The sequence below is a fragment of the Ornithorhynchus anatinus genome, chromosome 5, assembly GCF_004115215.2.
Source record: "Ornithorhynchus anatinus isolate Pmale09 chromosome 5, mOrnAna1.pri.v4, whole genome shotgun sequence".
Lineage (NCBI taxonomy): Eukaryota > Metazoa > Chordata > Mammalia > Monotremata > Ornithorhynchidae > Ornithorhynchus > Ornithorhynchus anatinus.
Genome location: NC_041732.1, coordinates 19,501,111 through 19,528,480, shown reverse-complemented (window position 1 = coordinate 19,528,480; position 27,370 = coordinate 19,501,111). Strand labels below are relative to the sequence as shown.

Sequence of the window (27,370 nt, the reverse complement as noted above, 5' to 3'; positions counted from 1 at the left end):
CCACCTCCTCACCGTCCCTCGGTCTCACCTATCCCGCCGTCGACCCCTGGGCCACGTCCTCCCGCGGTCCTGGAATGCCTTCCCTCCTCACCTCCGCCAAACTGATTCTCTTTCCCTCTTCAAAACCCTACTTAAAACTCACCTCCTCCAAGAGGCCTTCCCAGACTGAGCTCCTCTTCTCCCTCTACTCCCTCTGCCACGCCCCTTTACCTCTCCGCAGCTAAACCCTCTTTTCCCCTTTTCCCTCTGCTCCTCCACCTCTCCCTTCCCATCCCCACAGCACTGTACTTGTCCGCTCAACTGTATATATTTTCATTACCCTATTTATTTTGTTAATGAATTGTACATCGCCTTGATTCTATTTAGTTGCCATTGTTTTTACGAGATGTTCTTCCCCTTGACTCTATTTATTGCCATTTTTCTTGTCTGTCCATCTCCCCCGATTAGACTGTAAGCCCGTCAAATGGCAGGGACTGTCTCTATCTGTTGCTGACTTGTTCATCCCAAGCGCTTAGTACAGTGCTCTGCACATAGTAAGTGCTCAATAAATACTATTGAATGAATTCTCTGTGACCTTGGGCAAAGCACTTCACTTCTCTGGACCTCAGTTACCTCCTCTGTAAAATGGGGATTTAGAGTGTGAGCCCCTTTTGGCACAGGGACTATGTCCAACCTGTTTAACTTGTATCTACCCTAGTGCTTAGAACATTGCTTGGCATATAGAAAGGGCTTAACACGTACCATAATTATCATTATTATTAAGTAACCCTCACAACAGTCCCTCCAGTATCCAAGGCCACTGCAAGAGAACAAATTCTAGGCAGGATGGACCACTGGTCTTATGTTCAGTTGACGAGGTGATGCCTTTGGGTTGTTATGCGATCATACTTGATGTCCTTGATTGTGTGTAGGTGCCATGTGGCAGACCTTTCCCACCCCTCCTCTCAAATCTCCCACCTCCACCCACTCACTCAAGATGCTCTCCCACCTGGAACTCTCTCCCCACATCAAATATACCACCACTCTCCCAACATTCAAATCCCTCCTTAAATCTCACCTTCTCCAACAAGTTTTCAGTGATTCATGATCTAACACCCTAAAACATAGCATCCTTAATGATAATAATCTTAAGCAGTTACTCTGTGATAAGCACTGGGAAAGATACAGTATAAGCAGATCAGACACAGTTTCTGTCCTACAAAGTTTCACAGTTCAAGGGAGAGACAGAATTGGTGTCTTAACCCCTTTTTTAAGGTTGAGAAAATTTGAGGCATAAAGATGTTAACTGACTTGCCCAAGGTCATACACTCAGCAAGTGGCAGAAATGGGATTAGAAACCTGGTCCCCTGATTCCCAGGCCTGTGCTTTTTCCACTAGGTCATGTTCTCGCTCACTTATGAACTCATCTACATCCTCCTTAGCGCTCATGTCTAAACATCCTCTCAATTTGTTTTTGATTATTTTGACCTCTTTATTTGCAAATATGTTAGGATTTGTCACAGTTCTTAAAGTGTTAGCACCCTATGTTCCTGTGAAGCCCAGACTCCCCCAGGAGAAAAGGCCCAGTAAGGTAAGAGTGGAGAGGAAAAGGCAGAATTTCCATCAACCTCACTTCTATCTCCCCTGCCCAGAATAACTGTTGCCCTGGCCCTTCCCATCCCATCACCCCTCCCTCCTCCGCCTCCATGCGGAGGGGTGACGGCTGGTGCTATAACTGGGGGTGTTGGACTGAGTCATGAGAACAGAGACACCCTAAACCCGAGCTAAGTTCAGTCTAATGGATGGATGGTTCCCTGTCCAGACCTAGAGGTAATAAATTTCAATCCACGTTCTCTCCCCGGGGCATGGGGGGAGGTTTATAATCTCATCTCTACATTTCTCTCAGTGGGTCCACTCTACCTATAGAAAGGTTTGCATTAACTTCCAATATCCAAAATGAAATCAAATCTCAAACTTTTCCTTCTACCTCCCAAGGAGAAGGGAACTACGTGATCTGGGAATTTTACCAAGCTCAGAGTTGACAGAGTTGGTTTTTATTTATATATTTATTTGGAAGATTTATCAAAGGATGTTCGTTAGCCACAGGCCTCTGGCTCCCTGTTCAGAAGCAAGAACCACAATCAAATCACTCCAGACGCCAGAGAACAAAATTCAAACAAATGAAGAGTAGAAGGTAGGGCAGGGAGGGGGAAAAACATGAGGCTAAATAAAAAGAGACACAGTATAAATCAACAAACTCAGATCTTAGCTTGATCATCATACCCTACATCAAAAATTATCCAGATCATTCAAGACAATAAAATTGATTTTGGTTAAATTAGCTGGATAACTGAAGGAAAGGTTTGTGTCAATACCCATATTGATTGCTTGTACTGCTCAAATTTCCCAGATACTAATTTACCCCCTTCCTCCACTTCACTTTGAAACTGTCTCCTCTCACCACTAATGACTCTTCCCTTGCAGGGCCTTTTGTGACTACAACAAAGTCATGAACAGAAGGTCGAGCGCTGTTCTCGAGAAGTTCATGTTCATGAACATACTAGGTCCCTGCCCTTGAAATGTAGTTGGAGCTGTAAAAATTCTGCCAGTTGTTTTCATTCATTCAGTTGTATTTATTGAGCACTTCCTGTGTGTAGAGCACTGTACTAAGCGCTGGGAGTTGTTTTGTTGGGCGCCATGCATCCTGCTTGAGCCCTGATGTAGGCCCAATATACAGAGCATCGCTCTGAGAGATCAGGAGGTTCTCATCCCGGCTCAGCCTGCTGGGCCTCTGTCATCAGTGGGGAAAAGTAGTAACAATAACAATAATAATAATAGGCATTTGTTAAGCTCACATTATGTGCAAGGCACTGTTCTGAGTGCTGGGTTACCTACTAGTTAATTAGGTTGGACACAGTCCCTGTCCCATATAGGGCTCACAGTTTTAATCTTCATTTTACAGATGAGGTAACTGAGGCACAGGGAAATGAAGTGACTTGCCCAGGACTCACGGTAGACAAATGGTGGAGATGGGATTAGAGCCCAGGTCCTTCTGACTCTGCGGCCTATGGTCTCAGGGTTCTCATGAGAGGATCGTTTAGGGTTTTCTGCAAAATGGACAAGCCCAGCAGGAATCTTGAAATATAGCTAGCTACTGAGAGGGGCGAAGACCTCAAGGGCTAATGTGAGCACCATCTGCCAGATCATGGCACAATGACATGGTGCTAAGCACGATGCTGAGGTCACTCTGGCCATAAATGGGTCCTGCATGCAAAAAACATCGGTTTGCACTTCACCGTGTGCCAACCCCCATTGGCTCTGCATGGCTGGCAGGGACAAGAGAGTGAACAGAGCTGTGTCAACCACAGGCATTACAATCAACTCCCCCAAACAAGTTCTTGGTCCTGAGGTGATGATAATAATGATGGTGATGATGACGATAATAGTAAATAATAGTAATGGTGTTTGTGTTCAAAGCTTACTATGTGCAAAGTGCTGGGGTTAGATAAACTGCTTGCAGAACAAATGCCGTCCCTGTTCCACATGGGACTCACAGTCTAAGATGGAGGGTGAATAGCAGTCTGTCAATCAATAGTATTTAATGAATGCTTACTATGTACAGAGCACTGTTTTAATCACTTGGGAGAGTACAGTACAACAGAATTAGCAGTTACATTCCCTGCCCATAATGAGCTTACAGTTTAGAGGCCATGTACTGAATCCTCATTTTAGAGATGAGAAAACTGAGACTCAGATAAATTAAGCGGCCAAGGTCACACAGAAGGCAAATGGCAGAATGAGGATTAGAACCCAAACTCTCTGACTCGCAGGCCTATGCTTTTCCACTAGGCCATACAGCCTCAAGGCCATGGCTCATTGCTTGTTCCATGGAGGTGACTCCATTGTTATCATATGTCTTGCCAGACCGAGAGAAGGAATTCACAGAAACCTAGATCCTTTGTGGTAAACCCGCCATGGATAAACCTCCTTTGTAATCTTGGGCAAATCCATTTCCTCCTCTTAAAATGGGGATAAAATTTGTCTTCTCCCTCTCCTTCAGACTTTGAGCCCCATGCAGGACAGGGACTGTGTCAGACCAGATTGTCTTGAATCTATCCCAGCGCTTAGTACAGTGCCTGACACATAATAGGTGCTTGACAAATATTATTATTATTATTATTATGAGATGTGTCATTTCTGGTGGATAGAGCACAGGTCTGGGAGTCAGAGGAACCAAGATTCTAATCCTGGCTCCGCCACATGTCTACTGTGTGACCTTAGGCAAGTCACCTAGTTTTTCTGTGCTTTAGTTACCTCACCTATAAAATGGGGGTTAGGACTGTGAGTCCTATGTGGGACAGGGACTGTGTCCAACCTGATTATCTTTTATCTACCCAGTGCTTAGTTCAGTATCTGACATAAAATAAGCATTTAACAAATACCTCTAAAAAAAATTACTCTAAGAACATAAGACCATGAACAATGTGATTTCCAGGTTAGAAAAATGGGAAACCTGGCCCTAAATTCCATCTTTAACAGGGATTACAGGTTGTTTGAGAAACCAAGTGATAGTTGGCATCTACCTTCACGGCTAGGAATGCACCATCTAACTTTCCAACTTCTCCCTCCTGTGGCCCATTAAAGACCTCCCATCAATGGGCATATTGTCTGTTTTAAACTACCGGTATTTTCTGACTTCATAACCTCTTGCAGTAACAAATTCCATATGTTTACTACCCACTGGGTGAACAAGGAATTCCTTTTCTATATTTTGAATCTGTCATCTCTCTGCTCCATCCTGATGTTGCAGGATTTATTGAACAAATTCCATAAGACAGCAGTGTGCCCCAGTGTAAAAGCCATTGGGCTAATGTGAAATGTCTGGGAACTAGGAGGCTAGTTTCTAGTCCTCACGGTAGCTGCATGTTTGCTTTGGCAAACAGCCTCCCTGGGTCTCCACTTCCTCCTCTATAAAATGAGATATCTGCTTTCTCTATGAATTAAATGGGGGGCCCCATGTGACAGAATCGATCAATGGTATTTATTAAGTGCTTACTGTGAGTTTGAGAGAGTACAATACAACAGGGTTGGTAGACTGCATTCCCTGCCCTCAAGAACCATGCAATCTCAATGATTAATGGATATGTACATAAGTGCTGTAAGGCTGAGGGTGGGGTCAATATCAAGTGCTTAAAGGATTTTACAGATCCAAGAGCATAGTTATTTTCTGTTATCTATCAACTGGCAAATGGCCACTGAACTACATAATGATTATGCTTGCCCATACTCTTCTTGACTTTGTAAACACCAATTGACCCCTGCCCCTCCACAGGAGGCTTTATCTTTTCAGATTGAGGATTCCTAATCTTCCTAATTGGTCTATTTTCACCATTCTCCTGGATTATCTTGGTCATCTTTGACCGTTCCTAGCCTGGGTCTTCCTAACAAGATCTCCCAGGATTTCCTATAGAAATCCAGTTGTGGATGTTTAAGAGGGGGTCCTGACTTAGTTCTTATATTTAATGACGTTTCTTAAGTGTTTACTGTGTGTCAAGCACTGTTTTAAGCGCTCAGGTAGATACAAGTTAATCAGGTTGGACATAGTCCCTGTCCCACATGGAGGGGGCGGGGGGGGGGGCGGGGCGGGTGTCACAGTCTAAATACTAGGGAGAATTGGTATTTCATCCCCATTTTATAGTTAAGGAAAGTGGGTCACAGAAAAATCTTTCTGTGCATTTTTGCTAGTGTTCAGAGACAGAATCCTGGGCAGTATGGAAGATTGGTGTGACTGCACAATGGCTTTGCAGAATGTCATGGGTTCTTATGAACCCTGCCTCTAATCGCTGGAGCACCCAATGAGAGGCAAACTTCCAGCTTATGCTCAGAAGGAAGGGTGGGTAGGAAACCTCATACCCAGACCTGATTCCCTGCCATCTAAAAGAGAAGCAGAAGAATCAATCTGTTTTTACTCCTCACTTTTATGGGTAGGCTGGAAACTGCATTCAGGGTGAAGGGGGAACAGCATTCTTTTGCTTCAGATGCTCAACTCTGAAGGGAAAACTTTAAACAATTTTTTAGAGAGAGGGGAAGCTTGCTTACTTGATTTCAGCAGCACTGCAAGAACTTGAGTGGCGGCCCTGGGGAAAGAGAGAAAAAAGGGGAAGAAAATGTCGATTTTTCAGCAGTATTTTTGATTGCTTGTGGATTCCATAGCTACCAGGTCCATTGCTGTCACCAATAGCACCATTATTAACCCGGTAGCTGGCATTCTATTGATCTATATACTGACCATTAAAACCACATAAATGTGAGAACTGCACCAGGCCAATGCCTCCATCTCTTTAATATGTCCCAGGGGTACTGTCTCCTGCCCAAACCTTCCCTTCCCTTCTGCCTCATTCCCTCCATCTCACCATCATCTTGGATAAAGCCACTCCTAGAGTTCTTCTTCTGGCCCGATATACATGAAGTACTGGAAAAGTCTGGGGGGAGACTCATGAAGGAAAGCCCCCATGAAACTTCTGAAGCTTCCAAGTGGCGAGGTGCATGCTTCTTTATAAAATTACTCTGTTCTGGGCCCAATATAACACTTTCACAAGAGAGAAAGGAAAAAATCACATTCTTTAGGGTGAAGGGCAGTTCTTTTTGGGGAAAAACACTGCACCACTTTTATAAGAAAGTGCGAGATGAAAATATCTTTTGTCCTGGCTTGGAGATCTCTCAGCATCTCCCCTGACCCAGCTTTTTAAATTTTTTTTGTGGTATTTGTTATGGACTTGCTCCAGGTCAGACACTGTTCTAAACATTAGGGTGGATTCAAGATAATCAATTTAGACACAGTCCACATCCCACATGGGGCTCACAGTCTTAATCCCCATTTTACAGATAAGGTAACTGAGGCACAGAGAATTGAAGTGATTTGCACAAGGTCACCCAGCAGATGAGTGGAGGATCAGAAGGTCCTCCTGAATTCCAGACTATATATGTATATATCTATAATTCTATTTATTTATATTGATGCCTGTTAACTTGTTTTAATGTCTGTCTCCCTCTCGCCTCCCCCTACCTCCACCCCCCAGAGACTTTAAGCCCATTGTGGGCAGGGATTGTCTCCCTTTAATGCTGAATTATACTTTCCATGTGCTTGGTACAGTGCTCGTCAACAGTAAGTGCTTAATAAATACGATTGAATGAATGAATCCACTAAGTCACACTGCTTCTCTTCTATACATATCTTTAAACACTGATGCTTCCCACTTCTTGTAATTGATTTTAGTGTATGTCTTTGCCTCAGTGTAAGCTCCTTGAGGGCAGAAATCTTGTCTACCAACTCCACCATATTCTCCAAGCCCTTAGTTCAGTGCTCTGCATAAAATAAATACTCAAAAAATACTCTTGATTGATTGAATAATTTATATGCCAGTTGAGATTACATGCAGGGCAGTGAACTCGATAAATTCTGGCACTCAAAGACCCTCAGTAAATACTGCTGACTGACTGGCCATAAACAAAGCTGGACAAACCCCTGAAAGCTTCACTAGTACCAAGAATTTAAGATTAAAATGTTGGGAGTTACCCCTACCCCACCATGACTCACACATAAATACACACAAACAATCCATTATCCTGCTACTGAATCCTTAAACACTACAGACTTTATAGTTACTCCCCATCTGTCCACCTACCTCTCCTCTAAGTTCTTAGGCAGAGCAGGATCCAGAGGCTTCACCACAACAACTGGCTGTGGTGAAGAGCTGGGATGTGATCCCGGGAATTCTGAGCCCTCACCTCTGTTTACCGAGCACCCCGCCTTCCCTCACGATCCACCTGCCACTTCAACAACCGGCCGACCTGGGAGACGTGAGCCAAACTGGAATGAGAAAATCTACTCAACCTATGTATCTAGCTGTCCTTTGGGTTTAGAGGTGAAATTTCCAGGATGAGCTTTTATCAGTGTTGGTGGGAGTGTGACTGATCAAGACAGGAGATGTCTTCTGCATCGTGTGCCCAAAAAGATGCCCCTTGCTTCCCTGTTACAGTATTTTCTACAATATCTGTTGCTGTTTTTGTTTCTTCTGCTTCAGGCTCTGATTTTCCCAAAGGCCTCTGCTCAAAGGCCATCACCCCATTTCTGATTGCTGCTTAGCATGGACACTGATGCCTCTTGTGGATACTGGACAAGGAGTAGCATATGATCTCCCACCTTCTACCAAGGGCACGTGGCTGATCGTAATGTTGTCACGTGCAGAAGCCTACCTGAAGGTCCCAGAACCAAAATTGTCTCTCTGGAGAGTATTCTGTCTACTCTACTTTCTCCAGATGCTCTGTATTCCCTTCCAAGTCCCTCTGAATAAGGATGCTGCTTGCGAGTGCCACAATTCAGTAGCAGCAGAAAATATTGAATGTAAGGGTAACTGCTGCTACATCTATAGCAGACAGGGGAGAGATCAGCTAAAAAGCACATGTCCCAATATAAAATTAGATGATTGGCCACCTTATTGCTGCTTGCAAGGCTGGTCTGTCTTCTTCTGCTCTCTCCCACCTGATCACTAGTCAGTCAGTCAATCGTATTTATTGCTTGGCACATAGTAAACGCTTAACAAATACCATCATTATTATTATTATTATTTTAATGAGCAATTACTGTGTGCAGAGCTGTACTAAGTACTTGGGAAAGTACAATATAACAATATAACAGAAACATCCCCTGCCACGAGAGCTTACAGTCCACACGGGGAGACAGGTATTAATATAAATTAATTAATTAATTAATTAATTAATTAACAGCTATGTACATATGTACATATGTGGGGCTGGGGGGAGGGATAAATAAAGGGAAGAAGTCAGGGCAACAGAAAAAGGAGAAGTAAAGGAAAGGAAGGGTTAGTCAGGGAAGGTCTCTTGGAAGAGATGTGCCTTCAGTAAGGCTTTGAAGAGTGTGCGTGTGTGTGTGTGTGCGCGCGCGCGTGCTTGGGGGGGGGGAGGGGAAACAATTGTCTGTTAAATATGAGGAGGGAGGGCATTCCAGGCCAGTGGCAGGACGTGGGTGAGAGGTTGACAGCGAGATGGATGAGAACAAGGTACAGTGAAAAGAACTGCACATCTAAATGGTGGAATTTTGTTCCTTTTAGGACTTGAGAGTGCTGCTTCTATCCCTGTTCACAGTTTCACCATTTCAGCTCACCATAGAGCGGCTGCTTAGGTAACCTGCTGCCATTCATCCTCAGTGCCGGTGAGGTGCAACCTGTGTCGCTTCCGGCCTCCTGGGTTGACATGGTTTTGCGGGTGGGGGGGTTAATGGTATTTATTAAATGCTTACTATGTGCCAGGTACTGTTCTAAGTGTGGTGGTAGATACTAGCTAATCAGATTGGACACAGTCCCTGTCCCACATGGGGCTCACAGGCTAAATAGCCCTTTTATGGAAGAAGTAAGTGAGGCATAGAGAAGTGAAATGACTTACCCAAGGTCACACAGCAGACAAGTGGCAGAACCCATGACCTTCTGACTCCCAAGCCCCTACTCTATCCACTAGGCGACTACCAGAGCCTCCTTCTCTGGCATCCTGTCTTGCCCATTATCAATCCTACCCATAATGCAGACATCATTGTTCCCCACTGGATTCCTGGGACTCCCGGACTAGCCTGAGGCATTAAGGCCTACTGACCCAGGGAAGAAGCCTTTTTTGTTTACTCTATCTAATTGTGATCCCCCTGTGGGACAGAGAATGTGTCCAACCTGATTTGTTTGTATTCACCCCAGCGCTCAGTACAGTGCTTAGCATATAAAAAGTGCTTAACAAATACTACTATTATTATCATTTTCATTATTACAAATGAAATCAGAGTGCAGAGTAGAATGCATATGAAGTGTCATTGAGTTTCCTTTCGATTGGCTCTTTCACGATTCTCTGAAAAGAGGTGTTCTCTGCATTCAGTGTGCCTTGTCTTTTCCTATGTTTCTTCAGTTCATTCAATAGTATTTATTGAGCGCTTACTATGTGCAGAGCACTGTACTAAGCGCTTGGGATGAACAAGTCGGCAACAGATAGAGACGGTCCCTGCCGTTTGACGGGCTTACAGTCTAATCGGGGGAGACGGACAGACAAGAACAATGGCACTAAACAGCATCAAGGGGAAGAACATCTCGTAAAAACCGATGGCAACTAAATAGAATCAAGGTGATGTACAATTCATTAACAAAATAAATAGGGTAACGAAAATATATACAGTTGAGCGGACAAGTACAGTGCTGTGGGGATGGGAAGGGAGAGGTGGAGGAGCAGAGGGAAAAGGGGAAAATGAGGGTTTAGCTGCGGAGAGGTAAAGGGGGGATGGCAGAGGGAGTAGAGGGGGACGAGGAGCTCAGTCTGGGAACGCCTCTTGGAGGAGGTGATTTTTAAGTAGGGTTTTGAAGAGGGAAAGAGAATCAGTTTGGCGGAGGTGAGGAGGGAGGGCGTTCCAGGACCGCGGGAGGACGTGACCCAGGGGTCGACGGTGGGATAGGCGAGACCGAGGGACGGTGAGGAGGTGGACCGCAGAGGAGCGGAGCATGCGGGGTGGGCGGTAGAAAGAGAGAAGGGAGGAGAGGTAGGAAGGGGCAAGGTGATGGAGAGCCTTGAAGCCTAGAGTGAGGAGTTTCTGTTTGGAGCGGAGGTCGATAGGCAACCACTGGAGTTGTTTAAGAAGGGGAGTGACATGCCCAGATCGTTTCTGCAGGAAGATGAGCCGGGCAGCGGAGTGAAGAATAGACCGGAGCGGGGCGAGAGAGGAGGAAGGGAGGTCAGAGAGAAGGCTGACACAGTAGTCTAGCCGGGATATAACGAGAGCCCGTAATAGTAAGGTAGCTGTTTGGGTGGAGAGGAAAGGGCGGATCTTGGCGATATTGTAGAGGTGAAACCGGCAGGTCTTGGTAACGGATAGGATGTGTGGGGTGAACGAGAGGGACGAGTCAAGGATGACACCGAGATTGCGGGCCTGCGGGACGGGAAGGATGGTCGTGTCATCCACGGTAATAGAGAAGTCTGGGAGAGGACCGGGTTTGGGAGGGAAGATGAGGAGCTCAGTCTTGCTCATGTTGAGTTTTAGGTGGCGGGCCGACATCCAGGTGGAGACGTCCCGGAGGCAGGAGGAGATGCGAGCCTGAAGGGAGGGGGAGAGGACAGGGGCGGAGATGTAGATCTGCGTGTCATCGGCGTAGAGATGGTAGTCAAAGCCGTGAGAGCGGATGAGTTCACCGAGGGAGTGAGTGTAAATGGAGAACAGAAGAGGGCCAAGAACTGACCCTTGAGGAACTCCAACAGTTAAAGGATGGGAGGGGGAGGAGGCTCCAGCGTAGGAGACCGAAAATGATCGGCCAGAGAGGTAAGAGGAGAACCAGGAGAGGACAGAGTCCGTGAAGCCAAGGTGAGATAAGGTACGGAGGAGGAGGGGATGGTCGACAGTGTCAAAGGCAGCAGAGAGGTCAAGGAGGATCAGAATGGAGTAGGAGCCATTGGATTTGGCAAGAAGGAGGTCATGGGTGACCTTAGAGAGAGCAGTCTCGGTAGAGTGGAGGGGACGGAAGCCAGATTGGAGGGGGTCTAGGAGAGAATGGGAGTTAAGGAATTCTAGGCATCGATTGTAGATGACTCGTTCTAGGATTTTGGAAAGGAAGGGTAGTAGGGAGATAGGACGATAACTGGAGGGGGAAGTGGGGTCAAGAGTGGGTTTTTTTAGGATGGGGGAGACGTGGGCATGTTTGAAGGCAGAGGGGAAGGAGCCCCTGGAGATTGAGTGGTTAAAAATAGAAGTTAAGGAAGGGAGGAGGGCAGGGGCAATGGTTTTAATAAGGTGAGAGGGAATGGGGTCCGAGGCGCAGGTGGAGGGGGTGGCACTTGCGAGGAGGGAGGAGATCTCCTCTGAGGATACTGCAGGGAAGGATGGGAAAGTAGGGGAGGGGGTTGGTGGGGGGCAGGGGAGAGGCGGAGGGGTGACTTTGGGGAGCTCAGACCTGATCGTGTTGATTTTCGTGAGGAAATAGGTGGCCAGATCATTGGGGGTGAGAGATGGGGGAGGGGGAGGAACAGGGGGCCTAAGGAGAGAGTTAAAGGTCCGGAACAGTCGGCGGGGGTGACGGGCATGGGTGTCGATGAGGGAGGAGAAGAAGCTTTGCCTGGCGGAGGAGAGGGCAGAGTTAAGGCAGGAAAGGATAAATTTGAAGTGTGTGAGGTCGGCTTGGTGCTTGGACTTTTGCCAGCAGCGCTCAGCAGCTCGAGCATAGGAGCGTAGGAGGCGGACGGAGGAGGTGATCCAGGGCTGTGGGTTAGTGGAGCGAGAGCGGCGGAGGGAAAGGGGGGCGAGAGAGTCGAGATGAGTAGAGAGGGTGGAGTTGAGAGCGGAGACCCGCTCGTCAAGAGTGGGAAGAGAGGACAGGGCGGCAAGGTGAGGAGAGATGCTATTGGAAAGACGGATGGGATCGAGAGAGCGGAGGTCTCTGTGGGGCAGTAGCGAAGATTTGCAGGGGGAGGGAGTGTGAGAGATGAGGCAGGTGAGAAGGTTATGGTCAGAGAGAGGGATTTCAGAGTTGGTGAGGAGTTCTGGAGTGCCTCCCTGTGTTTCTGCTTTGACACCAACAGAGAAGGAGAATGGTAACCATATAAGAAGTCTCCCTCCATCTTATCTCAGGAGGGTCTTCCCTACTGACTCTGCCGAACGAGGAGAATCAAAGCTTCAGAGTGCAATTCCTCCTCGTGTCCAGGCCAAGCTCACTCTGCGGAATTTCCTTATCATTGCCAGAGAAGATAAACCGTATTCTCCCATGTCCAGTACCAATTAGCACAGAGCAGCAGGCGCCCCGGATTTGATTGTCACCGAGAGGTTATTTACTAAATTTAGTCTTCGGGATGAAAAATGGAGAAAGCCTGAGACAAACTTGTTCATGAGACCTTTGCCTCCACCTCTCCCTTTGCTCCCTGCCCCCTCTGGGAATTCTTTCAGAAACAATCTGAAGGGTCCCAGCGACAATATTACCGAGAACGAAAGGCTTAAGCTGCTCATGGTTTCACTGATTAAAGAGCAGGAAAAATTCCTTCCCATTCAGAAGTCCTTGCCTACAGCTCCTAATTGGGAGCCCTGCAGGGCCCACACAAAGTACCTTTCCAGGTGTCATGCTGCCACCTACTGGATATGGAAATTTGAAACTCCACCAAGCCAGCTGGGCTTCAGGTTTGAAGAGGATGCTCTCCTTTGCCCTGTGCGTTTCGGCAAGAACGCTGTTGGGAAATGGGGAGCGTTCGAACCCAGAATTTTGGGGCGTTGGATGCAATGGTTTGTGTATGCACACGTGGGTGACAGGAACAGTAAAAGTTCCCCACCTGAGGAGCAAATTTAGCTCTTCTAGGAGTCTCCAAAGTCACCTAATAATAACTGTGGTATGTGTAAAGTGCTTACTATTTGACAAGCGCTGGGGTAGATACAAGGCAACCGGGTCTAACACAGTCCCTGCACCACCTGGGGCTCACGATCTTGATCCCCTTTTACAGATAAGGTAACTGAGGCACAGAGAAGCTAAGTGACTTGACCAAGGTCATGCAGAGGACATGTGGTGGAGCCAGGATTAGTACCCACATCCTCTCACTCCCAGGCCTGTGTTCTTTCCCCTGGGATGTGTTGCTTCTCCTCGATGCCTTTCCTGGAAAGCGAGCCCCAACCCAATCCCATAGCGCCCTGTTCCCTCCCACTCTTCCTGTGGTTCTTCTGCCACCATGGCTATCCCACCAGAGAAGGGACAGCATCCCTCCTTCTCTCTGCTACCAGCCTTAGGTCTTTTCCCTATCCCTGGCTTCCCCCATCCCTGACTGTAACTGCCCACTGCCCCATTTGGAGAGGAGGGGGTGATAACGGAACACTGAGAAGGGGAGCACATTCCTTTTCACATTCTTTCTTCTCTTCCAGTCCCTGCTCTCACAGATTCCCCTTTTCTAGCAACCTTCTACTCCAGCCCTAGGTGCAAACACCCCCCTCCCCGACCCCAGCTTCTTCCCCAACCTCCTCCTCTTCATTTTGCTCCTCTTCCACTACCACTACCTGATCTCTCCCTGTCCCACCCCTGTTCCCATTCATTCACTGAATAAGAGGGAGTCACCAGGCAATGGAGGAAACAGGGATGGGAGTCTGGGGTGTAAGAATGGAGAAAGCTGTGCTAGGGGGGATTGGATGGTGCCTTGACTCTGGATAGTTCCCTAAAGTGGAATCCAAACTTCAATCAGTTTGGGAATCCAAGCTTCAATCACTTCAATCATTCCCTGCCTGCTGAGAGAACTACACTGCATCTGCTTCATTTCTCCTTTAATCATTTCTTCTGTCCTCAGTTTTCTCCTCTTCTCAGTGCCTCAGTTTCCTCATCTGTAAAATGGGGATTCAACATATGTTCTCCTTCCTACTTCACTCAATCGTATTTATTGAGTGCTGGCTGTGTGCAGAGCTCTGTACTGAGTGCTTGGAAAGTACAATTCAGCAACAAAGAGAGGCTGCAATCCCTGACCACAACGAGCTTACATTCTAGAAACTGAAACTGTAGGTCCTGTGTGGATCAGAGAATGTGTCCAACCTGATTATTTTGTATTTACCAGAGTACTTAGTACCGTGCTGGGCACATAGGTAATGCTTAACAGCTGTTATTATTTATTTTGGAATGGTATTTATTATAAGTGCTTACCACATGTCGAACACTGTTCTAAGCACTGGGGTATATACAAGTGAATTCAGTTCAACACAGTCCCTGTCTTGCATTGGTCATGCTCTTGAAATACCTTCTCCCACTGCTCTTTTCCCATCTCCCTCCCCCTCTGCCTTGTAAGGGCTGCCAGTGAGTGAATTACTATATATATATCTTTGGCCCATCTTGTCATATGAAACAGCACTTGGATCATGAGCCTAGTGATTCAAAGAATGGAGAGGGACCAATCAAAATTATTGGATTGACACTCCTTGATCATACTGGATGGGTTTAGCCCAGGTGTCTTTCCCACTCTTTGGAATCAAAGGAAAGATAACAGGTAGCAAATCCACACTAAATTCAATCAATCAGTGGTATTTATTAAGTGCTTACTGTGTGCAGAGCTCAGTACTAAGCTCTTGATAGAGTACAATTCAACAGGATTGTCCACCTACTGTTTGTGTTTGTTGGGCAGAGAGGATAGGAGAAGCAGCATGGCCTAGTGGAAAGAGCACTTGCCTGGGAGCCAGAGAACTTTGGTTCCAATCCTGGCTCCTCCACTTGTCTGCTGTGTGCTGTGTGACTTTACTTCTCTGTGCCTCAGATCCCTCATCTGTAAAATGAGAATTAATGCTGTGAGCCCTAGGTGGACTCGGTCCAACCCAACTATATACCCCAGAACTTAGTAGATTGTCTGGCCCAAAGTAAGCACTTAAATGCCATAAAAAAGGCAAAGGAAGGGAGTGTAGGTTGGATGAGAGCACTGGAAAGTGGGGGAGAGAGCAGGGGAATGGATGATCAAGCCTTCCACAAGATGTGAGGCCTCGACCAAAACAAGTATCAGTACTCCTGAAGGCTCCAGCTGAGAGAAGCAGAATTCAGAATGAGAAACTGCTAGGAGATTGTTATGTCTCCCTTAAAACTACTCAGCACTCTATAAAGGTTTCACAATCCTGCCCAGGAAACCAAGATCATAGATCAAAATGCTAGATCCTGTGGCAGATCAAAAGGAAACGTTTCACCTCAGATTCTGAGGGATTCAGAGCCCTTGTTAGGATCAGCATCAGTCCTCTTCTCCCCTTGGAGATCAGGGGTGCCCATCTGAGCCTCATCACCAGCACAGGAGGGGAAAATCCTTGCTCTACTACCCGTGCCAGATTCCTTAAGACACCTGAAGTTACATCCCATCACCTGCCATAGATCCAAAAATACCTGTCTCCTGGAGACCTAGTAAGAAAATTATTTTCTATAGGCCATTGTTCAGTGCAGAGAAAAGTGGATGGTTACTGAGAAGCATCCTGGACTAACAAAAATAATCATAATTATGATAATAGTAATAATAATTGAGGTACTTTCAAGCACTTATTATGGGTCAAACTCTAGGGTATAAGCAATGCAGGTTAGATATGATCCCTTTTCTATATGGGCTCACAGTTTAAGTAGAAGGGAGAACAGACACTGAATTTCTGGAAGCACAGTTTCCCTCCTCCAAACTCTATCCCTTCCTTGCCCCAGATCACAAGCCCAAACAGGGAACTTTTTTAATGTTTTTTGTTAAGCACTTACTATGTGCCAGGCACTGTACTAATCACTGAGGAAGATACAAATGAATCAGGTTGGAAACAATCCCTGTCCCACATGGGGCTCAAAGCCTTAATCCCCATTTTACAGATGAGATAACTGAGGGACAGAGAAGTTAAGTGATTTGTCCAAGGTCACACAGCAGATAAATGGTGGTCCTTCTGACTCCCGGGCCTATGGTCTATCCAGTAGACCACGATGCTTCTCAGCGTGGAATTTCTATCAGGACAGTGCAGTCATGTGGAAGGAGCATGGGTCTTGGAGATAAGAAACTGGCCTGACAAGACACAAAACCTCTCTGGGCTACATTTTCTTCATTTGTTAGCTAGAAATAGTAATCCTTGTCTCCCTCTACAATCACTTAGATGTTGTGGGGACAAACTTCGAGTATTGATCGCCTCTAATAATAGCAATAATAATAATTGTGATAGTTGTAATTGTGCTTACTCTGTGCAAGACACTGTACTAAGCTCTGGGGTGGGTACTAACAAATTGAGTTGGACACTGTTCTGTCCTATATTATTATTATGATTATGGTACTTGTTAAACACTAATTATGGGCCAAGCACTGTTCTAAGCACTGGAATAGGTACAAATGAGTCAGGTTGGAAACAATTCCTGTCCCACTTAGAGCTCACTCTCTTAATCCCCATTTTACAGATGAGGTAACTGAGGCCCAGAGACATTAAGCGACTTGCCGAGTGTCACACAGCAGACTTGTGGCAGAGCTTGGATTATAACCCATGACCATCAGACACCCAGGCCCGTGCTCTATCCAATAAACCACAGCTATGAGGCTCACACTCTCAATCCCCATTTTACAGATGAGGGAATTGAGGCACAGAGAAGTGAAATGACTTGCCCAAGGTCACATAGCAGCGTGGCTCAGTGGAAAGAGCCCAGGCTTTGGAGTCAGAGGTCATGAGTTCGAATCCCAGCTCTGCCACTTGTCAGCTGTGTGACTGTGGGCAAGTCACTTCACTTCTCTGTGCCTCAGTTACCTCATCTGTAAAATGGGGATTAAGACTGTGAGCCCCACGTGGGACAACCTGATGACCCTGTGTCTACTCCAGTGCTTAGAACAGTGCTCTGCACATAGTAAGCGCTTAACAAATACCAACAAAAAAAACCCATAGCATATAAGTGGTGGAACCAAGATTATTACCTGCCTGGCCCATGCTGCCTCTCTCTTGGGTTTTCCTAAGCCTGATTTCATGCAAATGCAATCTCTCCTTATCATAGAGGAAAGAACTGGTCTCATCATCCCATTCACCTTCCCAGGTCTGTAACATTCTGCTATTTTACAGATGAGGAGAGAGAATGAAGGACTTGCCGTGCAGAGAAGGAAGAACACAGGATGTTAAGGGGTCAAAGATTATCTGGTACAACTAGGGGTTACCTTTCACAACCGACAACCCAACTCTCCAGATAACTAAAGAACACTTAGGATATGGGACATTTTCCTGATTTGGTACAATTTCAGATCTCCTACAGATTGGGTTTATGTGACAGACCTGGTGTCATTCAGCTGGACCTGAATTTGAAAAAGTATTTATCCTACTGTCCTGAACTGAGCATAGGCTATTGGTCAGATTTGAGAGCCAAGTTGATTGGCTTCTTGTCCTAGCTCTGTCTGCTGAGTTTCCTTGGGCAAATAATAATAATGATAGTATTTGTTAAGCACTTACTATATCTGCCAAGGACTGCTCTAAGCGCTGGGGTAGATACAAGGTAATGAGTTTGTCCAACGTGGGGCTCACAGTCTTAATCCCCATTTTACAGATGAGGTAACTGAGGAACTGAGGCAAAGAGAAGTTAAGTGACTTGTCCAAAGTCACACAGCTGATAAATGGCAGAACCAGGATTAGAATCCATGACTTCTGACTCTCAAGCCCGTGCTCTTGCCATTAAGCCACACTGCTTCTCTGTTACCTAACCCCTCTGGGCCTTCATTTCCTCATCCATAAAAATGGGGCTAAATCTTGGTTTCTTGGCCCAACCACTGGTCTGTTGTTTGGCTTTGGACAAATCATTTACTCCCTCTCTACCTCAATTTCTTTTTCTGTTAAATATAGCAGCTTCCTTCTATTTTCCAAGGATGTGGTATGGAAGAAGAGAAAAAAACCAAGGTAAAAGTGCTTGGCAAAAATTAAAGTACTGAGCAAATATCAAGCTATGGGCAAAAAGACACAAACAAGGACCTGGAGTGTGTGAAGAGTGTTGTATTTTTCTAGGTGAGTATAAATAGCACAATGTTGATGGAGACAGACAAGACTGCAGGAGTTATTGTCCATCAGGGCCTCCACAAATGAATCCCTTCCCTGGCTTAATAATTATAATAATTGTGGGATACATTGACCACTTATTGTATAATAGGTACTGGGGAAAATAGAGGATGATTACATCAGACACAGTAAGTCCCTCACAGGGATTACAGGGAGAGGGAGAAAGGATATAGAAAGGCAAAGGCAACGTGCCTGACTCCCATGACCATACTCTCTCCAGTAAGTAAGAAGGACCAGGGCTCTAATCCCAGCTCTGCTAATTGCTTGCTGTGTGACTGTGGGCAAGTCACTTCACTTCTCTGCACCTCAGTTTCCTCACATGCAAAATGGGGTTACCTGTTCTCCCTTGGGCTGGACAAGTACTGTGTCTGACCTAATTAACTGGAACCTGTCCCAGCTCTTAGGACATTGTTTGACACATAGTAAGCTCCTAACAAATAGTGTTAAAAATAAAATTTAACTCCATTTTATAGATGAAGAAATGGAGACAGAGAGAAGTCAAAATCACACAGAAGGCAAATGACAGAGCTGGGATTAGAACCCAGGTCTCCTGATCCCCAGTCCTCTGCTCTTTTCCTGAGGCTGCACTGCTTCTCAAGATTATGAGGAAATTAAACTCCTCATATGGCTGGCGAGAGTCAGTGAAGCAGCCAAGTTTGGGAGTCAGAAAGGGAAAGGAAAGAAGGATTGTGGGAATGAGGAGGCAGAAGGCGGGCGGAGGAAAGCGAGGGGACATGTGTAAGCACGTTATTCAGCTGCCCAGGAACACAGCTACCCGGGAGTGCCATCTGCCACCACCGCGTCCTCCCGCTTGGCATCAACGGGAATAACAAGATGGGAAAAATATGAGGCGGGGGAGACACAGGAAGCGGATGGCAAATGGCACAGACTCATCACCATTTTCCAGGCAGAGAGAGGCGAGAGAAAGCAGATTGCTGGGAGCGGGAGAAGCTCCTGCAACACGCAAGAAGGGCACAGCTGTGTGCATATGTTCTGATGCCAAACCGCATCTCAGGTCTGGAGGAGAAACTTTACCTGGTTCTCCCAGAAAAAAAAGGAACAACCCAGACCTGCCAGGGTGCTGTCGACGGAATCTCTGCTTCCGTCACTGACAGTGACTGGGGACCTATTCCAGGATGAGGCAGTAACCCAGACTCTCAAACAGGGTTCCCTGGTGGACTGGCACATTTGTGGTACGGCATCCTTATATATGATTTGATAAATGAGTTTATAACAGTACTAATCTATCATCTACACATTCTAAATTATTAATTTGTCTGATCTTCTGACCAGGGGATGGTTCAGGAGAAGAGGGAAAGGGGACACTTGGCAAAACTTTGGAAGTAGAAGGGACCCAGGCCAACCTTGGGCACTTGGATCAGGGAGGGGATGTGTCCACCATGGACTGGATTGTCAACTGGGGTTCCATGCATGTGGCTTCCTCCAAAACTGAAGCGGCTCTGCCTAGCTTTCCCTCCATATCCTCCAGCTCCCCCAGGGCTGCTGCCCCTCCAGGGCACTTAGAGGAGGTGGAGAGGTTGAATGGGTGAAGGGAGACACACAGCCTTTTCCACTGCTGGAGGAGGGGGCAGTGAGTCCATTCCATCAGGGTTGGGGGGATTGAAGACCATCTCCCTACTAATCAGCACAGTCTCTGGAACAGCAGCCAGAGAAGGGAAGCCCTTCTTTTTCCTCTTCTCAAAGAACAAATCGAAGAGGTTCTTTCTATCCTGGCTCTCCAGGTGGGTTTGTACTGCCTGAGAAGCAGCATGGCCTAATGGAAAGAGCAGGGGCTAGGGATTCAGAGACCCTGGGTTCTAATTCTGGCTGTGTCAATCGCTTGTTGTGTCAACTTGGGCAAATCACTTAATTTCTCTAGCTTCAGTTTCATCAATTCTAAATTGAGGACTAATTCCTCCTCCCACCTACTTAGACTGTGAGTCCCTTGTGAAACAGGGACTGTGTCCAACCTGATAAACCTGAATCTACCCCGATGCTTAGAAGAGTGCTTGACACACGGTAAGTGCTTAACAAATATCATTAAAAAAAAAGAGGTCCATCTCCCCACTGGTCAGCCTCGGCTCCAGACTGGCAGCCAGAGCCAGAAAAGCAGGAAAGCACCAGTGGCACCTCACCATATCTCAGACCTTCTGGCTGTGACCCCAGGGAGGGAGAAAGAGACAAAACTAAAAGTCTCATGTTTGTTTTCTTTTTATTTTCAAAAAGACCAAAAAAAAAATTCCCTGGGATCAGCAGTGGTCCACCGCAAAAGCAATCCCCGGCCTGGGAGGTTTAGGGGGTGGGAGGCTGGCAAGTTTCAGATCACCTCAGATAGCTGTCAGGGCAAGGTGGTGCCATGTTAGGTCATAGTTCAACCCCTCTAGTAGGGATTAGTAGAACTGAGATAGGATGCCCAGGCACTTTCCTCATCCAGCCAAGGCCCTCTTCTGCAAATCACACACCCCTCGCAGACTCTCATACAGTTCTTTGTGGCAGCTTTGGGCTTAAGAGAGTGTGGCCTCTATGAGTGAACTGAAATCAAAGTGGGTGTGGGTGTGGTGGGGTGGTGGACCAGTTGATCAACCAATGGCATTTACTCAGTGCTTACTGCGTGCAGAGTACTGTATTAAGAACTTGGGACAGTATAATACAACAGAGATGGTAGACAGCTTCTCTACCCATAAGAAGCTACAGCCTCAGCTCCACAGAAGAGTTTTTTTAGGATTTTGAAGGGCTTACCCATTAGCAGGCTGGCCATAGCGTGACCCACACTTGTGTGAATTTGAAGGAAAATATCAGAAGAGAAAGACACTGAGAGTGGGGCAGAAAGGAGAATGAGAGAACCTGAGAATGTTTCCCTTTGCCAGACCCAAAGAGGGACATCAAGTGGATGGATCTTTTTTCTGGCATATATCTACAGATCATATGTTATAAATTATTTATTTATATTACTGTCGGTCTCCCCCTCTAGACTGTGAACTCATTGTGGGCAGGGAATATGACTACCAACCCAGTTGCACTATACTCTTCCCAGCGCTTAGTACAGTGATTTGCACCCAGTAAGGACTCATTGAATTCCATTAATGGTGATGATGTTGAAGGTCATTGGTTTTAAGATGGCCCAGGTGGCTGGACACTAGTCTTCATTCAGGCCATCCAATCACTAGTTGGGTCAAAATAAGACAGAAAACTTTCACTGATTAACCTCTCACCTCTCCACTCTGTCCTAACTCCCCTCTGTGTCTCCTATGTACTCAAGTTTGTACCGCCTCAGAATTTAGATACTCACTCCACCACCATCTCCACAGCACCTATGTACATATCCTTATACTCTGTGGTATTCTTTTTTTATTGTAATTCATTTTATTATCTCCCCCATTACTTGATTATAAGCTCCTTTGGGGCAGGAATCAGGTCCATCAGCTCTATTGTATTCTCCCAAGATTTTAGTACAGCTCTCTGCCCACAGTATTCTGCTTAATAAATACCATTGACTTATTTATTTATTGATTGATTGATTAGAAACTGTCCCCAAAGATGATTTAAAATTACCTCTGAATCATCCTTCTGCCACCATTTTCCAAGAGCTTAGTACAGTGCTCTTCACACAGTAAATGCTCAATAAATATAAATGAATGAATGAATCTTTGATTACCTCAACAAATCTGACGATGCATACAGTGAGTAGGGAACTGAATTGTGTAGCTAATAGGTGCAACGTATTCTACTAGCTGTTTGGGGGTAAATACAGAAGAAGTAAAAGATATGATCCCTGGATTTCAATTTAATGGGAAAAAACAGAAGGCATACATGAACAAAATGCCTCCAGGGTTGAATAAATGAGAACTTCAAATGGGCAGACTCTCTAGTACACTAAATATAGCTCTTTAAAAGTCAATCAAGTGTCATTTGGGAACAGGTGAGGAGACTGCAAACACTCTGTAGGTAGAGATTGCACCTACCAGCTCTGTAGACAGAGTACTTTCCCCAAAGCAGCATGGCTTAGTGGAAAAAGCACGAGTTTGGGAATCAGAGATCATGGGTTCTAATCTTGTTTCCTCCACTTGTCAGCTGTGTGACTTCGGGCTAGTCACTTAACTTCTCTGTGCCTTAGTTACCTCATCTGTAAAATGGGGATTAAGGACAACTGATAACCTTGTATCTACACCAGTGCTTAGAATGGTGCTTGACACATAATAAGCACCTAACAAATACCATCATTATTATAGTTCTCTGCACAAAGTACCATTAGTACCACTGACTGATTAATTGGAAAAAGATGGGGAAAATCTACACCCTGTTGGTCATGTGGTAGAGAACCATTCAGAATTCCTTTTCAATCCTGAGCCATTCACAAATCCTTTTGAATCCCAATACATGCAATATGGGCAAAAGTAGTGCTCAGTGAGTTTGATGCTGCTTCTCCAAGATTTGATGTTCAATTCCCTTCAAGGGGCAAGAGAATCCTAAAGCTGGTCCCAAAGACGCATATTAGAAATGTTGAAAGTTTCTCCTCTACTCTCAGCTGGCAAGGAGGATCTAGAAGCCTGTGTGAATGTTTCATGATGGCAGAGCTATCGATAACCTCCACCCTCAAGAAAAGGAAACAAATGATTTCCGTGAGCAGTAGATATTTCTTTATTATCCCCTTCAAGGATAGCTTGTATCTACATAGTGCTTAGTACAGTGCTGAGCACATATAAAGCACTTAACAAATACCATTAGAAAAAAAAAACAAAACACTGCCCCAACTGTCTGGCATTCAGTGCAACAGATTGGGTGTTCTGCTTTTCAGATCTGGGAGATCCCAAGACTTGCCAATCCCCTAAACTCCCCCAGCTTCACAGGAACTGCAGAGAAAAGTCCTATAACAAACTCATATAGAGACTGGGACTTGATAGCTATGAAAACAGCCTTTAGGAGATGATAGCCTACCTCTCAATGGGCTTTATTCATCTTTGCTCTGAAAACTGGTAGGCAGCAGGAAAAATGTGTGAGAGGAAAAGAGAGGAGAGGAAGATAGAGAGGGCTGCCTGAAGACTGATATTCTGCTCCACTGGTCTATGGTCCACAGGACATTAGAGGTCAGAAAAGGCCCCTGAAACTGTCCAATATTCTCAGGAGGAAAGGGTTCGTAAGCCCTTTAAGGATCTCCATGCTAGGTTTCAGCTGTCAGTCAGTCACTCCATTAATGGTATTTATTGAGAGAGCTGGAGAGAGCTGTACTAATCACTTGGTAGAGTACATAGACATGGTTCCTGCCTTTAAGAACTTTACAATCCAGTGTGAGAGAAGAATCAATCAAGCAATCAATGATATTTATTGAGTGTTTACTATGAGAATCAGCATGCCCTAGTGGATAGAACCTGGGCCTGGGAGTCAGAAGGACCTGAGTTCTAATCCAGGTTCTGTCACTTGTTTGTTGTGTGAGCTTGGGCAAGTCACTTCACTTCTCTGGGCCTCACTTAACTCATCTGTAAAACGGAGATTAAGGTTGTGAACCCCATGTGGGACTGGGACTGTGTCCAACCCAATTATTTGTCTCGATCTCAGTGCTTAGTATAGTGCCTGACACATGGTAAGTGCTTAACAAATACCACTGTTGTTTTTTTATGTGCAAAGCACTATACTAAGCTCTTGGACGAGTACAATACAAAGGAATTAGGGGACACAATCCCTGGTCATAATGAGTTTACAGTCTAGAGGAACATTTAAATCAATTACAAGTGAGTGAAGCAACCAAATATAAGGATGTTGACCTAAGTCCTATTGGGGTGAGAGATGAATAGCTAATTAATTAGGGGGTATGGACTTAAGAGCATAGGTGACAGAGTAGGGAGGGAGAATGATAAGCTCCTTGTGGGAAAGGAACATGTCTACCAACTCTGCCACTTGTCAGCTGTGTGACTGTTGGCAAGTTATTTCACTTCTCTGTGCCTCAGTTACCTCATCTGCAAAATGGGATGAAAACTGTGAGCCTCACGTGGGACAACCTGATGACCCTGTATCTCCCCCAGTGCTTAGAACAGTGCTCTGCACATAGTAAGCGCTTAACAAATACCAACAAAAAAAACCCTCTGTTGTATTGTACTCTACCAAGAGCTTAGTATAGTGATCTGTACACAGAAATCCCTCAATAAATACCACTATTTGATTGACTGATGAGTGATTAGTCACAGTAAATACATTGGACTTTGAAGGTATTTCTCCTCCATACATGCTCTGCTCCTTGATGGGCAGCTAGAAACTCAAGATTCCCAGTGGGATTCAGAAGTTTCACTCATTTATATTTGCAATATATTTTAATCAACCCAGAATCCTTTTCTGCCCCACTCTCTTAGGAGGGCAGTGCCTGGGCATCAGGTTCCCAATCCCTTTACCCATCAAGCCTACCAGCCAGTACAGAGAGAGCCAAAACTTTTGCCCAGAAATGAAGTGTGCGAATTCAGGGACCCAGAAGGGAAGCAGGCAACAATGAGACTGTGTCATTTCTGCAGGCTGAAATCAGATCCCAAAAAGATATTCTCCATTCCAGCCAGCTCTCAGATAGGGGTCAAGGTGTCAGCCACATGGCCGGGGCAGCTTAAAACGGTTTGTCACATCTGTATTTAAAAGGACTGGACAAATTCCAGGCAAACAAGATTCTTAACAAATTAATTCCCTGAGGGCAGGCAGGGCCATGCAAGGTAAGAATCTAATATCTTTGCTAAAAGGGAGCAGCGTAGGTGAGACAGAAGATGGGGCCTGACCCAGCTTGCCCTCCTAGAGCTAGCTGGCCCTAAATGCATCTCCAGTCAGAAACCTTCACTGCTGCCCTACCAGGCAATTCCCTACTGGCAGAGCTGGAGCTAGAACCCAGGTGTCCTGGCTACTAGAGCCTGGCCTTTTCACCTAGGCCAGCAGCAAGACTGTGAGGTTGAAGGGCAGCAGCACCCAAACTTGACTATTCTTCCACAGCTGGACCATTGATCCAGCCTGTCCAGGATCACACACGTCTTCTCCACGCCATCTGGGAGTCCCAATCTGCCCTGCTGGAACAAGATATAAACTCTGAAGCAGTGGCTACTTTGACTCCACAGATTTTCAGATTCTATTAAGGTTTTGGCTGTGGCTCTTTTGACTAGTGGATGCTGGGTATCCTGGTCTGATTAGGGAAGAGACTGAAAGCAGCCCTTTCAACTGTTTGAGAAATCATGTTCTAGTCACTGCTCTTCTGCCTTCTTACGATGTTTCACCTTTTTCTACTCCTGTATCCTTTCAACCATCCTTGACCTCTTCAGGAGCAATGTCTTATTTATCATATATTAAAGCCTTTTCCAAGACTTCACACAGTACACTGCACACAGCAGGTGTTCAATAAATGCCAAAGAATGAATGCATCAGATGATTTGCTTAGGAGTGTGAAGAGCATGAGCTAGGATGAGGCTGGGGGACACAGTGGTTTATGGTAAGATGGAGAATTGTAGCCAAAAACCTTCCCTAAGTCAAAATGAAATGAGATAAAGCAAGAAAAAGGTGTGATAAATATAAATATTTTCCCTTTTTTTTTTTTTACCAAGGAAGTAATCGTATTCAAACATCTGATTTGCTGAAATGCCCTGATAAAGGTCCTTAGCTCTAAGACTGTGAGCCCTATGTAGGAAAGGGAGGATATTACATCTGATTATCTTAGTTCCACCACAGATCTTACTTCACACCTAGTAAATCATGAGTACATTTTAAAACTAAAGAGGACCATAGGGGCCCACAGAGGGTAGACATTTGGTTCAGAAAATCTCAGACTTCCAGTGCTGGAAATTCGTTACCCTATTTATTTTGTTAATGAATTGTACATCGCCTTGATTCTATTTATTTGCCATTGTTTTTACGAGATGTTCTTCCCCTTGACGCTGTTTAGTGCCATTGTTCTTGTCTGTCCGTCTCCCCCGATTAGACTGTAAGCCCGTCAAACGGCAGGGACTGTCTCTATCTGTTGCCGACTTGTTCATCCCAAGGCTTAGTACAGTGCTCTGCACATAGTAAGCGCTCAATAAATACTATTGAATGAATGAATGAACAATAGACACAGCTATTTCTGGGGAGACCTCCAAGACCCCTTCAGATGAATCCCACTTGGCATGGTGAGAGAAGTCCATATTTCATCTGGCCTTTTATTTTGGCCAAATCTTATCCCAGATGAGAAATAGACAGATCACTGCTGTCATTCAGAGAGCAACAGGTAGGGTGGCACTAAGTACTTCTAAAGCTCAAAGATGACTTCAACCAGTAAAGTTTTTGGAATCCCTTTCTTCCAAATGTTCCTGGCATCTTGCCGAGCTGCCCGGAGAAGTCAAGTGGTCTCTCTGCTTGAACCATATAGTAGAGCTGGGAATCATGTCAGTTCTGTCCACCAACCAGCAATAATAATTCCTTGTATTTTTCTAGTGAGCTTTTATGCTTCCAAAAAGGTCTCGCAACCATCATTTCATTTTGTCTTGTATTATCCATATGAGGTAGGGAGACATAGGTTTCATTATCCTCATTTTGTAGATGAGGAAACTGAGGCAGAGAGAGGTTCAGTGATTGGCTCCACATCATCAGTGGTGGAGCTGAGACCAGAATCCAGGTCTCTGTCTCCAAGTCCCATGCTCTTTCCATTAGGCCACACTATCTCCCACTAGAGCATATTGTCTTAAAACATCCTATGGAGTTTGGGGTGGAAATTCTGCTTGTACTTTCAGGATTATTTGGTCCCAATCATTTGGGAAGCAGGATGGTCTAGTGGAAGAAACAAGGGCCCGGAAGTCAGGAGTCCTGGTTTTAATTCCACCTCTGCCACTTACCTGCTGT

General features: G+C 45.6%; 1 protein-coding gene across 1 annotated transcript in view; it reads right to left on the bottom strand.

Moving 5' to 3' along the window:
* The window catches only part of AGBL1 (AGBL carboxypeptidase 1), a 631,789-nt gene that overhangs the window by 559,078 nt on the left and 45,341 nt on the right, over positions 1–27,370 (bottom strand). The window contains exon 6 of the mRNA XM_039912196.1: positions 6,079–6,116. Coding sequence (XP_039768130.1) covers positions 6,079–6,116 — 38 coding nt within the window. The remainder of the gene's footprint in view (positions 1–6,078; positions 6,117–27,370) is intronic.